This window comes from Daldinia vernicosa (genome assembly GCF_022497035.1).
Source record: "Daldinia vernicosa strain CBS 139.73 unplaced genomic scaffold F5Y00scaffold_4, whole genome shotgun sequence".
Lineage (NCBI taxonomy): Eukaryota > Fungi > Ascomycota > Sordariomycetes > Xylariales > Hypoxylaceae > Daldinia > Daldinia vernicosa.
The window spans coordinates 638,294-653,018 of NW_025953920.1; the positions used below are offsets into that span (position 1 = coordinate 638,294).

Sequence of the window (14,725 nt, forward strand, 5' to 3'; positions counted from 1 at the left end):
ATGCTCGATTTTCGTCTCTTTCGAGAATATGCGGAATCGAAAGACGCCACGAGGGAATCAACAGCAACACATGCTACATTAGACAATGATCCTTGGAACATGCTTGTGCATATTATCTGATTATATACATACATACGTAACGTACCTCAGGTAGGTATGTAATTAGAAATATGTAGCTTCGGCTGATCACTGCGGAACGGACCATTTCAACTTTATTCTGGTAGGGTCCAGGTAGTAATTATTGAGAGTGGATTTCGTATTTCCCTGACCGATTCGTAGCTTTCCGCCCAGACTTTCACCGATATGTTCGTCACAATCGTTCGAGAATATTCAGAGGAATTTCCATTTTGGTGATAAACCAATTCCCGCGAATCCCTCTCCTAGGATTAAATGTCGGATGTCGACTTATATTATTGAGTAAATTGTATGCATGAGATATGTAACCCACTTATACGCAAATGTTCCTGAAAATTTGCCCAAGCTGCCAAGTCACCCAGACACGGCCAATTGGGAATTCGTCGTACGTACATGACAAGCCCTGATATGGAATTGTATATGCATGTGTGTGCATTTGGGTTTCATGGAACCAACGCAAGCGATCCGGGAATCTGGATAGGGCGACACAAGACGAGCAGGCTACGAACGCCTCAGGGCGCAAAAGAGAATTCGGTGGCATTCAGTCACACCCCAAACGCGAGGCTTCGGCTCCGTGATAGGCTTTGCCGAGATGAGCAACGAGAAACATGCATTTGCATGCATTTCTTCTCAAATTTGACCTTGGAAGATTTGTAGTTAACTCATATCGACGGCATGTTGTGTAGCATTGTTTGTAACCAATACTATGGTAAACCTTGTTCACTGACTAAGATGTTAAGATGTTCTTCTCAAGCGAGATGGATTTCGTGATGGATTCGTGGCCATTCGGAACCCAGCCGAGAATCGAGATTTAGGACAAGAAGGTTCAATAATTGGAATGTCCTTCAACACTATTCGTTCAGAGCCGTCGACCCCCCACACTCAGATGCCGTAGGAAGATGAGAGAATAAGAAGTAAGAAGTAAGAAGAATTGAAGCATGTAAGCGAACGGGATGATGGACTAGTGGTCAACAGAGAAGCTTCGCCTACTCTTTGCAGGCGTCTTGCTTATCAAATTGATTTTCAGGACATTTTAGTCCGGAACTCCGTGTTACCTATTACGATTGCCCTGTTAGCAACGGCCAGGCCATGCTAGTATGTATACTAATTCAAGGACTGGCCCCCTTGATTCCATGTCCCTATCAACACCGAAAATAATCGGTAGGACAACCGGGTTACAGATTAGGTGTGAAGGTTCGAACGGGGGGTCGGCTGGTCGGTTAGACATGTCCCGTTTACCCATGTACAATATTAGTCCGTCCCATGTTGCTTCGTTGGCGTAATGTTTAGCTTTATGGACCCTGTCTTAATCGATAGTAACAAGTCATAATTGAGTGAAGATTTAAATCTCGACTTTAAAATAGCGTAGTTAATAGGTGTTAGAGCTAAAAAACCAGGTCAATTAATAAGACCAATTATAGCGGCCGTTACTGGGTTTGACAGGGGGATAACTAGGGCGACTAGGCGTAACTAGGGTCCTGGTAAGCGCAATTAACTTTAACCTAGCTGTATGTACTCTAGCCGTCAGGCCGTCTCTAGCTGTCTACTATGTAAGGTAACAGCGGTAAATGGCAGTAACCTTATGTAGAAGCCTTTTCCTTCCTACCATCTTACAGGCATCCCTAGCACCAAATATCAGGCGAAGGAAGGAGCATGGAAGCTGGAATTAACTTTTCCATCTCAGTACAGTATCTGCTATGGCCTCTTCTTTTTGCTCAAATACTAACAAATGGGATCCTCTTCAGCCCCATTTATTTATTTTTTCTATATCTCCGTCCTGCTGAGGACCAGCAAGTGATCGATGCGCAACGCACCTAACGAGCCTTTCGCCCGCAGTTTGCATCCTGAGACAATCATTTTTACGTGGTTTAATTAGAGCTATTCCATAATCGCAATACCTCTTCCTTATTTGTCGTCGCACCCTCTATCCCCACCAAATTACCTGGCCGGTAGCTTGCCGTCTCGACCCCCTCTCGACCCTGAACCTAGACCGGGGATCCAATCGTCGCGCCCCAATGGTTCAAGACAAGCAGTGGTCCTGCAGATAATACTCCGACCTTCGCTGTGCGAATCCAGAAGCTCCAGAACCCATAGAATCCATAGAACCCCAAAGCCGGCCTGCTCTTCCTGCATAGCCTTGGCCACCTAACGAGCGAGTAGAACAGCACACTGCACACTCTGCTGTGTCCTCCTGACCGTTCTCTAATGCGAGCCGAGCCCGGCAGACGGTCAGCTTTCAACCACTCGACTTCTCGCCCACACCTCAATTAGCAAATTCTGAAAGCTTACCGGTTGCTGTAATCCCTGACGGTCAATGCTCCACGTGCCGTACAGAGGTTACAGAGGTACAATACCACTGGACGGAAAGTCTGAAAATAGGCACACGATATTATGATAATATCTGCAGGAAAACATTCATCTAGCGAATCTGTTGCAAAATCCACGTCACGGATACTCGACTCGAATTTGCGTAATTTGCCTTACCATGCGCCGATCCACCTGCCGACCTAGATAGCTTTTCGAAGACCACATTGCCCATCTAGAATGTCCATCCCCCGATGGCAGCTTGTAAACGAAGTATCATCCGTTACCGATTTATGACAGACGGCTTTTATATGCAAATCAGGCTCGCGTCATTCCGCTGTTGAAAGAGGTGGATGGCTGCGACAATCACACACGTAACTGCAAGGCACGACATTAATCCTTTCCACCCGCGCGGCACCCGTCCGGCGTTCAATGCTGCAATCTCTCAATCTTTATGCCTTCGAAACAACACATTCGCGGTATCTCTCCACCGCCAGAGACAGGAGGAGATACCCAAAGCGGTCATCACATCGACAACCTTTCGGATTGGGCGCTAGCCACCGTGGGAGATACGTTACCACCAAGTGCGGAATGGGGTGCCAGTAGTAATGCGCGTACGAGTTTAGAATCCAATATCAACATGCAGGACAATAGTATCCGGACGGCTACGCCTGAGCTATGCGAGAATGACGAGGCTGCGGACACGAGCAGCATTGCACGGACGACCCAGGAATCTGGTAGCGCTTCTCCCAGATCTATACCCGGCGGAGAAAGGAGAAGACAGGGTGTTGTGTTCAACGAAGCATGTGGCGAGTCTGTAGATAGTACCTCATCTAGTCTACCGTCGCAAAACCAAAAGGCAGCCCTCAGACCACGCACGCACACTATGGATGGTGCGGTAGCACTGCGACAGCAAACCGCATCTTCTTCCACAACTGATAGCAGGCATCGACCAGGATCTTTCTCGTCATCGGGATCTCAAGCAGTTGTAGATATCGAAGTTCGTCCCCCACCGACCGTGCTTGAGTCAGTTGGCTATCCGTCAGTAGCGCCAACTAGAGCCCCGGATTTAAAAATCACCCTATCATCAAGCAAGGAGAAAAAGTCTTCTAACCGGCGCCTAACTAAACGCGGCTCTTCCCGTCCTACTTCTCCTCTAGTATCACCGCCACCCTCTGTTGATTCGCTATCACTCCCGATCCCTACGAACGATGCGAATAGAATTCTCTTGCTGATGAAAACTTTGGCCGGTCGCATGAGAGGTGAAATCGAGTATCAGGCCGAGACAAACGGCCCTTGGTACGGTGGAACGGCTTGGATTGACGAAGATAGAGGCAGTTTATATTTTGATTCGGGTCAGAACGGACAGTTTCCTATTCCTTTAGTTCCTGACCTTCGAGGGTGCAGGGTTGTGCCCGTTGACGGTCTAGATGACAAAGGAAAGAGCCTGGAAATTTTAAACAATAAAATGGGCGTCGAACTTTTCTTACGGCCTCTTCCACCCGCGGAATTCGACTTGTGGCTCGCCAGTCTACTCTGTTGGCAACAGCTTCGCCCCACCACAGTGAAATTCGCTAACGGTAGAAGCGCCAGTTCACCCGGGTCCGTCCGACCGGATATGAGGAGGCGAGGATCTTTAGCCGTAGGTAGCTCGTCTTCAAAAGACGCGGCTATCATTAAGGTTGGCAAGGTGATGCTGTGGGATAAAGGCACCGCAACGTCACCGCGTGCAATCGTGAAACGACCATCTACCCGAGATCTCCGTTCAGGTTCGACGTCGTGGAGGAGAGTGTCTTGCATCCTACAAGATAATGGCGAATTCAAACTTATGACAGAGAATGACGTGGCAGTACTTTCCATCATCGAGCTGCCACAGCTCTCCCGTTGTGCTATACAACAATTGGATAGGTCGGTCTTGGACGAAGAATATTGCATAGCGATCTTCCCGATCTACTCATCTACTCATCTACTTCCAAGCAGCTTTCGATATTCCGACCCGTATATCTTGCTCTAGATTCTAGGGTCCTCTTCGAGGTCTGGTTTGTACTCCTACGAGCCTTTGCTGTACCTGATTTATACGGTCTTGAAGCTTCTACAGAACAGGTGATTGAAATACGAGACTTCGAGAAAGAATTTGAAGGACAGCTATTTCGTTTAGAGAAAACCGTTCAAATTAGAGTCACCGAAGCAAAAATAAGGAAAGCTACGCCGGGTCTAGAGCATCACGACCGCCATTCTAAAGACCGAGATCCTTTAACTGGGAATTACCTTGCCGAGGTAATATTAGATGGCGAAATTCGATCCCGCACGACAACACAGACCGATACGAAGAATCCATTCTGGCGGGAGTTTACCCAGTTTACAGAATTGCCTACAACACTACCATATTTATCTATTATTCTAAAACGCCTTGATGGAAATTTGGAAAGTTTGAGTCATCAACTACAAGCATCTCTAGGTCTTCCTAAGACAGGCAGTTTGACAGAAGTTATATGTGGAGCGGTGGATATACCCTTGGAAAAGTTGGAACGTGCAAAGGATCATGAGCAATGGTTTCAAGTTTATGATGAGAAGCAGGAGTCTATTGGGAGCATGTTTGTCAAAATTAATCATGATGAACTGGTCGTCCTCGGAACGAAAGATTATGAGCCGTTATCTGAACTTCTCCACAAGTTCAGCGTTGGGTTGACAAGCCAAATCGCCCTAGCTATACCATCCTCTATGCGCCGGCTTGCAGAGCTACTCTTGAATATCTACCAGGTATCAGGAAGTACCAGTGAATGGCTCATGGCTCTCGTCGAAGAGGAGATAGACGGAATTGGGAGCCAGAACAATATGAAGAGACTTCGCTTCAGTCGACGACTAAAGTCCACCGATTCTTCGAACTCTGCGGGCGACAGGGACCTACTTGTCCGCGATATGAAAACCCTAGCTGGGGAAGCCAATCTCCTCTTTCGGGGCAACACTCTGCTCACTCAAGCTTTGGAGTTCCATATGCGCCGCCTAGGAAAGGAGTTCTTAGAGGAGATCTTGGCAGACAAGATTTTTGAGATCAATGAGCTGAATCCAGATTGCGAGGTAGATCCGAGCAGAATCCATCACAACGATGAGATGCAACAACACTGGAGTTTGTTGGTACAACTGACGACTGAAGTGTGGGAGTGTATCGCTGATTCCGCAATAAAACTGCCATTTGAGCTCCGACAAATTCTCAAGTATGTCAGAGCTGTCGCGGAAGATCGGTACGGCGACTTTCTTCGCACTGTTACCTACACAAGTGTATCGGGATTCTTGTTTCTTCGTTTTATTTGTCCAGCAATCTTAAATCCCAAGCTTTTCGGGCTCTTACGAGACAATCCACGAAGCCGAGCCCAACGAACACTAACGCTTATAGCGAAAGGACTCCAGGCTCTGGCGAACTTGTCCACGTTCGGCAAGAAAGAGGGCTGGATGGAACCTATGAACAGATTCTTAGGCATTCATAGGCAACCTTTCAAAGATTATATTGACCAAACGTGTTCGATACCTACTGAGCGTAGTATCTTCACCGTCCCCGCCTCGTATTCCACTCCTGTCACAATCCTCGGTCGCCTATCTCCGACATCTCGAGAAGGTTTCCCCTCTCTACCGTACCTTATCGACCACCCCAGGAATTTTGCAGCTCTAGTCAAACTCTGGCTCGAGTCTAGCCACAAATCTACATTTACGGATCCTGCGGATTTCGATGCTGAACTAGCACAATTCCACGTAATATGTTTGGACCTTCAAAGACGCTCTGATGAGTGCCTCGCTAGAGTCGAAGCACTTCGTTCGTCTGAGAACGAATCGGTGGATACGGACGAACTAACTGAGACTTTGGAAAAGACGACTCTTTTGGACGCAGTCAATGTAGCATACGGAAACACAACGCCATGGTTTGAGAATGACTCGTACCGCCCTCCGGGTTCATCCGGAAGCGAGCCGGATGGCAGTGACCGTTCGGATTTCCGGGGCTTTGGGAGAGATAACAGAGTCCTTCGTCACGTGTCTGATAATATAGAGATGTCGACTTCAAATACCATACGGGCGAAGCACGCGAAGAATCCTCGCGGTTTTCTACACAGCCTAATAAGCGGTAAGAAGGACAAGGAAAAAAGGAAGGAGAAGGAAAGAGAGAGGGAAATAGAGAGGGAAAGGGAGAGGGAACTGGCCGGTTCATCGACATCACAGGAGAAGGGTCGAGACAAGGAGGAGAAAAGTAGTAAGGGCATCCTTGGCACCTTCTCAGAATCTTGGCAGAGCGAAGTGAGCTCAAGGCACTAGTTATGCTTTAACTCCGCAAAACGATACCCATATGCCAAATCGTGGGACCGAATGCAAGAGGGGCTGGAACGTTCTCGAACCCGATTAATGAAGCGGCCATCCCCTCTAGGAGCGAGAGGACTTGCCGACGTCTTAGGATTAAGATAAAGCAAGTCAGCCAGGAAGTATCGCCGCGCTACTTCATGGGTGATTTTTTACTAGAGAAATAGATTGCAGGAGCTCCAAAAAGGTGGCTCCGTCACAAAAATCATCTACTTCGCGTGGATTTGTTTGGACTTGGACGTTTTATATCCCCTCGCTCCTCAGGAAAAGAGTTATGTTTCTGCATTTTCAAGCGGGCTTGGGAGGCTTGGTAGAAGAAAAAAAGACTTTCAGGAGATGCTTATTCTTGATCGGGGGTTGGTTTTAGGCCCCTCTTCACTTTGTTGTTTTTATATTACATTACATACCTAGGTTACCTAAGGCGTTGTTTTTACTTTACGTGAGAAGAGAAGCAGAGCATTCGGATGACCGTATATCGCATCATACCATATTATACCATATCATACAATAACTTATCATATCATATCATATTCAGATCATACCGCGCCCGTACGTACTACGTCAGATATGTTGGGGCGGGGAGATGAATTGTTGTAGAACAGGCAGACGACATAAACGAGAGGGAGACGGTCTCTAGAAAAAGGAGGGGAGGGGGTGGTTTATACTTTCAGAAAATTTACGTTGTCTAGTTCACCGGCTAGGACATGGATATACACACACATACATACATACATTCATACATAGAATATATCAAAGATTACTCCAAACATACCTCTTCAGATACCTATACAAATTTTCGATATGTGGTCTACTGGTTTATCACGGGAGTTAACGGATAGAATAAGAACTAGAACACTTCTCAAATATGTGGTTCGAATCGTGATTAGGATAGGTATTTGATAATATGATATTATGGATTCTATCATTCATTCAGGTTTCTAATTCATAAGTACCCTACACTCTCTAGAACCTAACCCTATCTTATGTAGGCGTATCAAGTATGCATTTGCTCCGCCAAGTACATAAGATAGGTGGTGACTAACAGCCGTGCTCCTTTGTCTATGAACATGCAGGCTCCAACGGGCAGAAAGAGATCAGTGTCCAACCTGACACCTGACTAAGTTCCCCTTCTCCTTTATACCTTTTGGGTGAGTAATCATTTTTGGCTCTTCTTTTTGTCCTTTGCTCACTCCTAGCCCCTTGTCCCGCGTTGGGTTAAAAACGATTATCGAGTATTTAATTATCGAAGTGCATCAATTAGGTCTTATCTCGTACGTTATGATCCTCTCATTTTCTCCCTATTCACTGTTTCTTTCGGCGCCTAGCCTGCCTGACCTTCGCGAACGACTCTCCTGATTACCTCCTATCATCTTGAAGGTTAGCTAGCGGTATCACGAGAAGAACTTCTTGTACGCAGCCTTCTCCTTGGCCAAGCGAGCTGCGGCCTGCTTCTTAACCGCCTCGAGTTCCTTAGTGATGGCAGCATCGTTAGGAACTAGTTTCTTGGCCTGCTCTAGGGCTGCGAGGGCTGCGTCCTCGTCCCTTAACTTGACGAGCGCGAGACCTTGGCGGTAGAGCGCCTTGGCACGCTCTGCGTCGGAGACGCCGGAGACGGCGAGGGCAGCTGTAGCGGCACGCTGGGCGTCATCCCAGGCCTCGAGCTTAAGGTTAAGCAGCGCTGAGTTGCAGTTGAGCGTAAAGCGCAGAGCGTCGAGCTTCTGGCGCAGATCCTTCTCGTCGTCTTTAACCTCGGGCTCCTCATTTAAGTACCGCAGACCCTTCTGGTACTTCTCGAGGCCGCCGAGCACATCGCCAGCCTTGAAAGCCTTGTTGCCGAAGTCTTTGCAGTCACTGGCTATCTGGAGCACACGCGACGCAGAGAGTGGCTGGTCGGCCTCGTCTTCAGGGAAGTCCTCGTACTGGTCGCCGTAGGCATCCGGGGCCTTAACGTCGGATATCTGTGCGGCGGCGCCTGAGAGCTCGCCACAGTCCGTGATGATAGCATCCTTCACAGGCTTGTCGTTGTTGGTACGCAGGTTCTCGATCTGCCTTACTATCGACTTTCCCGACTTGACTTCACCGAAGACAACATGCTTCCCATCAAGATGCGGCGTAGGGACGGTCGTAACAAAGAATTGAGAGCCGTTGGTGCCTACAAGGAAGAGCAATTGTAAGTCTGGAATATCTTAAAGTAACGTATATATAGATAAGGGGTTATAATAACTTACCAGGTCCAGCGTTAGCCATGCTAAGCAGGAAAGGACGCTCGTGCTTGAGCTCAAAGTTCTCGTCCTCGAACTTTTCGCCGTAGATGCTCTCGCCGCCGGTTCCGTCGCCAGCAGTAAAGTCACCACCCTGGATCATGAATTGCTTAATGACACGATGGAACGTGCTACCCTTGTAGTGAAGGGGTTTGCCCGACTTTCCGAGCCCCTTCTCACCCGTGCATAGCGCGCGGAAGTTCTCGGCGGTTTTGGGCACGACATCGTCGTATAGCTCGAAGGTGATACGACCGGCAGGTTTGGTGCCGATGGTGATGTCGAAGAAGACGTAGCTACGCTTCTTGGGTTGTTCTGAGGTCGCCATATTTGTGCTTGTGGGCTTGTGTAATCGGATTGGATCTGTGTCGTTGACAGCGGTAAGGTTGTAAGTGGGAGAATGTGATACCAAATATCGAGATGGTCCGAGAATTTAGGAAGAGATGAAGACCGGAGAGAACGTGATTGCCTGAAAGTTTGCTGAACGCTGAATGCTGAGTAGGAAAATAAGATTGGGGAAAGAGCACAAATGTAAGATTACTGTACAGGTGTAAAAACTGTTTGCAGCTACAGGAGCAATTGGAATGCAGCGCACTTGCACTTATTATTCCAGCCCGAAGCAACTGGAAGGTGAAGCTTTTCGTGCAGTAGAAGCTTCTAGGTGAACTCCAATCGCGGGGCTAGGTGGGGTTCCCATCATTCCATAGAGGGGCCATAGACTTATAAACACATTCGTGTAACGCGTATATGTAAGCTTTCTGGCCAATAACATCAGAGCTACTCACTTAATAGGGCTAGGGGATAAAGTCTAGTGTACCTATCTCAGTTAACCAACCTAGCTCAGTTTAACTAGATTCAACAACCTCTTTGTTTACTTAAGGTGTCTAGGGAGTTGATAAATACACTAACAAATATATAATCTAATCGTGAATCAAAGTGTGAGTTCAAAGAGGTATAAATATTTATTTATTAGCTACCTACGTAATGTTTTACAGTCTTACTCTTATGGCTCCCTTATTCGGGAATGTTAGAACGCAAGAATGCCTCCGGATTACAAGCCGTTAGGGCCTAGCATAATAAAATAGGCACATCTAAGGTGGCTACACCCGAGGGCATCTGTAGCAAGTTTAATCAAGAGATAGGTCATCGGGGTGGCTAATAGAAGATGCAGCACCAGCCTCAATGCTGTCCACGACACAATTGGAGCATTGTCGGTGGCAACATCGGCGACAGTACCATTCATCAACGCCGTTCTTATAGGATTCTTGGCAGCAAGTCCAGGGTCCAAGAACGTCGCCAGGAGGGCCAAAGGGCTGAGGAGTGTCACCAAAGATAGGAGTAACAATAGCAAGCTCGCCTTCGCGAGGCTGCTGGCTAGATTGAGTAGTAAGAGGCATTTTCGGAATGAATGTAGCTTTTGAAGTGAAAAATATTTGCGAATGTGTGGTGTTTTTACCGGAGAGTAGGTGTTAATGAGCGTTGGTCAAGAATAATGTTGAATGAGCTTTGATGGCTTAGAGAGAATGTAGAAATTTCTTATAGGATATCGGTACGTCAGGTAGTTTATATAGTTTCCCCTGGCCGTTCAAACAAGCGTGTTATAAGGTATCAATAGCTGTTAGACTGGTGTAAGCAAACAGTATGTCATGGCAGCATACGATAACAACAATAAAATACCCTGTAGTACAACAAATTGTGCTAATTGGAAAGTTTTGCTGGCGAAATTTTCCAATTAAATACGTTGGAAACCAAAGCCGATGGTTTCGGTTTTAGATTCCGAGTATAGCGCAAAGTAAAATATTGAGGCTATCGTGAGATTGGGGGTACGTATTTTAACTGTACTTCCGATTAACCGTATTTGGATATCCCGGCTAAACTCCAACCAATAGGGTAAATGTAAATTCGTAAGGTTTTACTAGCGTGGAAATCCGATCACCTTATATATAAACCGAATTCAACTTAGGAAAGTTTTGACATTAATTTTTATTGGGAAATGCGAATTAAAAAAACAAAACTTTCCAACAAAACTTTCCAATAATGCTTACCTTATAATAGCAACTTCAGACTTCCAGATGCCTTACTTAAATTTCAAAAGGGGATACCAATGTCAGGGTTTTAGATGAGACATCTAGGACAAAGAACATGTATGTATATACGAGCCATGGGCTCGCCAGATAGGTTAGAGTTCCTCGCGGAACAACGAAGTTGTTTCCATATCGTTTGGTTCGACCTCGTGACAGCCAACAAATCGGTATACGATGTTTTCCCCTTAGTTTTTTCATTATAACTACCTAGAACTTAGGTTAAGTGAGGTGGCTTGCGTTGATCGTTAGCTAATACTTATGTATTAGAGTACCTAGCTTTACGAAGTGCTTTTCTATTGAATTATATTTCGTATGCGTTGGGTAAAAACTTAACATATATAGTATTGTATGTGAAGTTGCATGGTTTATTCATCCTTATCTTTAAGCTAAGTATCAATTTGTGTCCTATAGTTAGAAGATTCTTTATCCCAACACAAATTCATTCTTTGTTCTCCAACCTCTTAGAAGCGTGTATCTAAAAGATGGCCGGTGATGGGATTTATACAACTTTAAGTAGCAATGCGGAGACTCAAGTCGGTCTTGTTCGAGCTGCTGATATATTGGTCCTTTATATCAAAAATGCGTTACGGATAGCGCCACCTATATGTGGGACAGCTTAACGGGCAACTGTCTTTACAAAAGTGACAACCTGCTTATGATTACCAGTAATGTCCTTGGTATAGTGCTAACGGATACAATAGAAGTTACAATCTGGCTCGGTGGCGCGGAGAACACCTTTAGGAACTCCGGGATTACGAATTACCTATGCAATAGGAGTGTCACTTTGATCTTCTGATTGGATGTTAGATCTATCCATACATATATGCATACCTTGGAGGTAGTTTGATCAGATACATTGAGGTATTTTTTCTCCGAATTTATCCAATTCTATCCTGTACTTAACCCATGAAGAAAAGATTGCTTGCTGCGGTACAAAAGATAGCCAACCAAACTCCTAGCAGACCCATCCCCATGAACAGTTCATGTCTCCTTAAATGCGGTGTTGTTAGTATTCGGGTACTTAGGCCTTCTTGGGGCCCTTTACCCTCCACATGAGTATCGTTCCAACCTTCCAGGTATCAACCTCCTTGTACGCCGATCGAAGCACACTCTCGATGTCCTCCGCCTTGTCATCCCAGTTATTGAACACGCCGACCCAGTTGTAGAGGCTGAGATAGTTCCGAGAAAACCAGCCGGTAGTGTGTTTCTCCCCCAGCACGGTACATCCTATGAACACGCCGTCATCCGCAAGAACTTCTTTGTAGGTGGCAAGTGCTTGGAACTTGCGCGCACCCCCGGGTACGCAGTGGAATAAGTTGAACATGGATATCGTATCAAACTTCTTGCCCTTTAAGGCAGCTGGTACGGGTGCTGTTATGTCTGCCTCAACAGTGTGAACCGGAACTTGAGGCGCTTCTGCCTGTATAGCTGCCTTGGCCGCCTCCAGACAGTTGGGGTTGAGATCTAACAAGGTAACTTGGCGTTGCGCATTGGCTTGGCGAGTACGTTGTAGGACGGTTGCGGGAAAGTAACCCGTGGCGACACCACAGTCTAGATGGTTTTTGGAGAAGTGTTCGGCAAAGAGGTTGAGTAATACGTCACATGGACAGCCCCAGACGTAAGGGACGTTGAATTCCAGAACTAAGCGCTGGTATAGGTAGTTCAGGATAGACTGCGTGTAGATACCCGAGCCCAAGCCCTTCGAGCTGGTTTCTGTGACCATTGTAGTACTCATTTTTTTGTCTTCTTCTCCGTGTAAGTGTTGAACGGCGGGGTACTTGAAAAACGAAGTCCGTAGATTCTTGAGAAGAAAGCATGTGCGTCTTACCACCTTATATTATGTCGGAGTATCTCTGAGCACCCTGCTGCAGATACAACATCGATATGTAAGCGATTATGACCGTTCCAACCGTTAGGGCCGTACCCGATAATGTCCCCATGAAAAAAGGTACCCAACCGTAGTAGGGTAGACCAATTGGGAGCTTCAGCCGGTCCAGATGCTTACCTCATTCTACTCCTATTTACTCCTACTCGCATGAGGATGCGATTATATCCTCAGCTGCCGAGACAGGGCGTCTGACTAGTAGCATTTCTTTATTAAATTAGGATTTATCTTACGATCCTATCTAATGGTTAGCAACGGAAGTAGTTTAGGGATGCGACGGTCGGGATTTGAGGATGCGTTAGCGGTCCAGTTCCGCCACCACGTCGCCCAATCATGGCTTTCGCCGTATGCGACTCCCTTGTTGTGACCCCACCCTTCGTGTAGTCAGCACTACAAACTCGGCCGCGAAGTTTCGGCCGTGAGATTCTCTGAGCCGGCATTCAGAGATTGAGGAATCGAGTTCTTACTGCAGACTTGATGTGGGGTAGATCCATGTGAAATAACCCTTGAGGCTTACGATAGACCTGTTATTTTTATCAATTGTCAAAAATTTCCAGGTGAAATTGCAAAGCAGCAAAACAATTAATAGATAATGCACCTAGGTAGGTAGGTAATAATTTGAGCGGAAACGCGAGTATAGCCGGACTCCATTGAAGTAAAGGGTCTTTGGGTCTTTAGGTACCTACCTTTTTAGAGTTGAGTAACAAGCCAATCAAATCCAAGTGTCTTACCATATCAGGAAAACTTCGTGTAACACTTGATTTAGTCTCTGACTCTAACTTCTGATTGGCTCTTGTATCATTTTCTATTAACAATATGTGCTTCTCCATAGTATTACTTACATAGCAGAACGGTGTTAAAATAAGTGCCTAACAAAGGGAATACTTTTATAAAAAGTTCTCTCGGAATATATTGAGCAAAACAATCACAAAAAATCATACTAATATGAAATAGGCTCTAAATTTTATTTTAATATAAGTCATAAAGATATTCTCGAGTATTTCGCTGAGTTATGTGGATAAGAGAGTGAGACTCCTGGTATGTTAGTACTTACAGAATCGGCACTTTTTTTTGACGCTGTTCTGCATAGTAAACTCTATCAATTGTAAACTCTGGAGTCAAAATAAATGCCAACTACCTGTGGCTGCTGACAGCTTCAAACCCGTGATATGATATTCTGTAGAAAACTCCAAATACGGTCATGGATCTGCATATACACTGGGTAATGACTTAGGTACAGGTCATGATAATGCAAGTATGTACGAGAGAAGAACTCCATACAGGCGATGGAGTTGATATAAGTGCAGTGTATCTCTGCCTACGAGGACTTAGTACATACTATCTAGGAGGTATTAGTTATAGGGAACTATCATCGATGAGATACAAAGATGGTTGTACTATAGCTAAATTATACACTGGATAGATGCTATTAAAACACGGGGGGCAAGCAGATGATATCGGAATGACGCATTGGATACTATGGCCATGCCTACTTAGATACCTAGCCTAATGTCTTCTAAGTTAATTTGATGGTTGTTTCACACTCCCATTGTACTATCAGGTCTGGGTCTGAATATTGGGGATTCAATATCGTGCTTACAACAGTCTTTCCCTATTCACTTAGAAAACCAGGTAACCCCTAATGGTTACCATTAAACAAACCACCTTGTCAGCTTAGTCGAACTATGCCTTCTCTTGGTCACAACCAGGAGAGC

At 45.9% G+C, this 14,725-nt stretch overlaps 3 protein-coding genes across 3 annotated transcripts; 1 reads left to right on the top strand and 2 right to left on the bottom strand.

Annotated features, from left to right (window-relative positions):
* Positions 1-3,325: 3,325 nt before the first annotated feature.
* Positions 3,326-7,306, top strand: F5Y00DRAFT_271661 (Rho GTPase activation protein; the record flags this gene model as incomplete). The annotated part of the gene is made up of 2 exons (XM_048012839.1): positions 3,326-4,347; positions 4,377-7,306. 2 exons carry the CDS (start codon positions 3,326-3,328, stop codon positions 6,739-6,741), a joined length of 3,387 nt encoding a protein of 1,128 aa, XP_047869131.1. The 3' UTR covers positions 6,742-7,306.
* Positions 7,307-7,606: 300 nt separating this feature from the next.
* F5Y00DRAFT_225727 (cyclophilin-like domain-containing protein) lies at positions 7,607-9,728 on the bottom strand. The gene is made up of 2 exons (XM_048006204.1): positions 9,012-9,728; positions 7,607-8,935 (listed from the first exon to the last, which is right to left on the bottom strand). The coding sequence occupies exons 1-2, from the start codon at positions 9,367-9,369 to the stop codon at positions 8,175-8,177; spliced, it is 1,119 nt and encodes a 372-aa protein (XP_047869132.1). The 5' UTR covers positions 9,370-9,728; the 3' UTR covers positions 7,607-8,174.
* A 2,175-nt stretch (positions 9,729-11,903) lies between these two features.
* F5Y00DRAFT_225729 (S-adenosyl-L-methionine-dependent methyltransferase) lies at positions 11,904-13,281 on the bottom strand. The gene has a single exon (XM_048006205.1). The coding sequence runs from the start codon at positions 12,858-12,860 to the stop codon at positions 12,147-12,149; it is 714 nt and encodes a 237-aa protein (XP_047869133.1). The 5' UTR covers positions 12,861-13,281; the 3' UTR covers positions 11,904-12,146.
* Between the last annotated feature and the right edge of the window lie 1,444 nt (positions 13,282-14,725).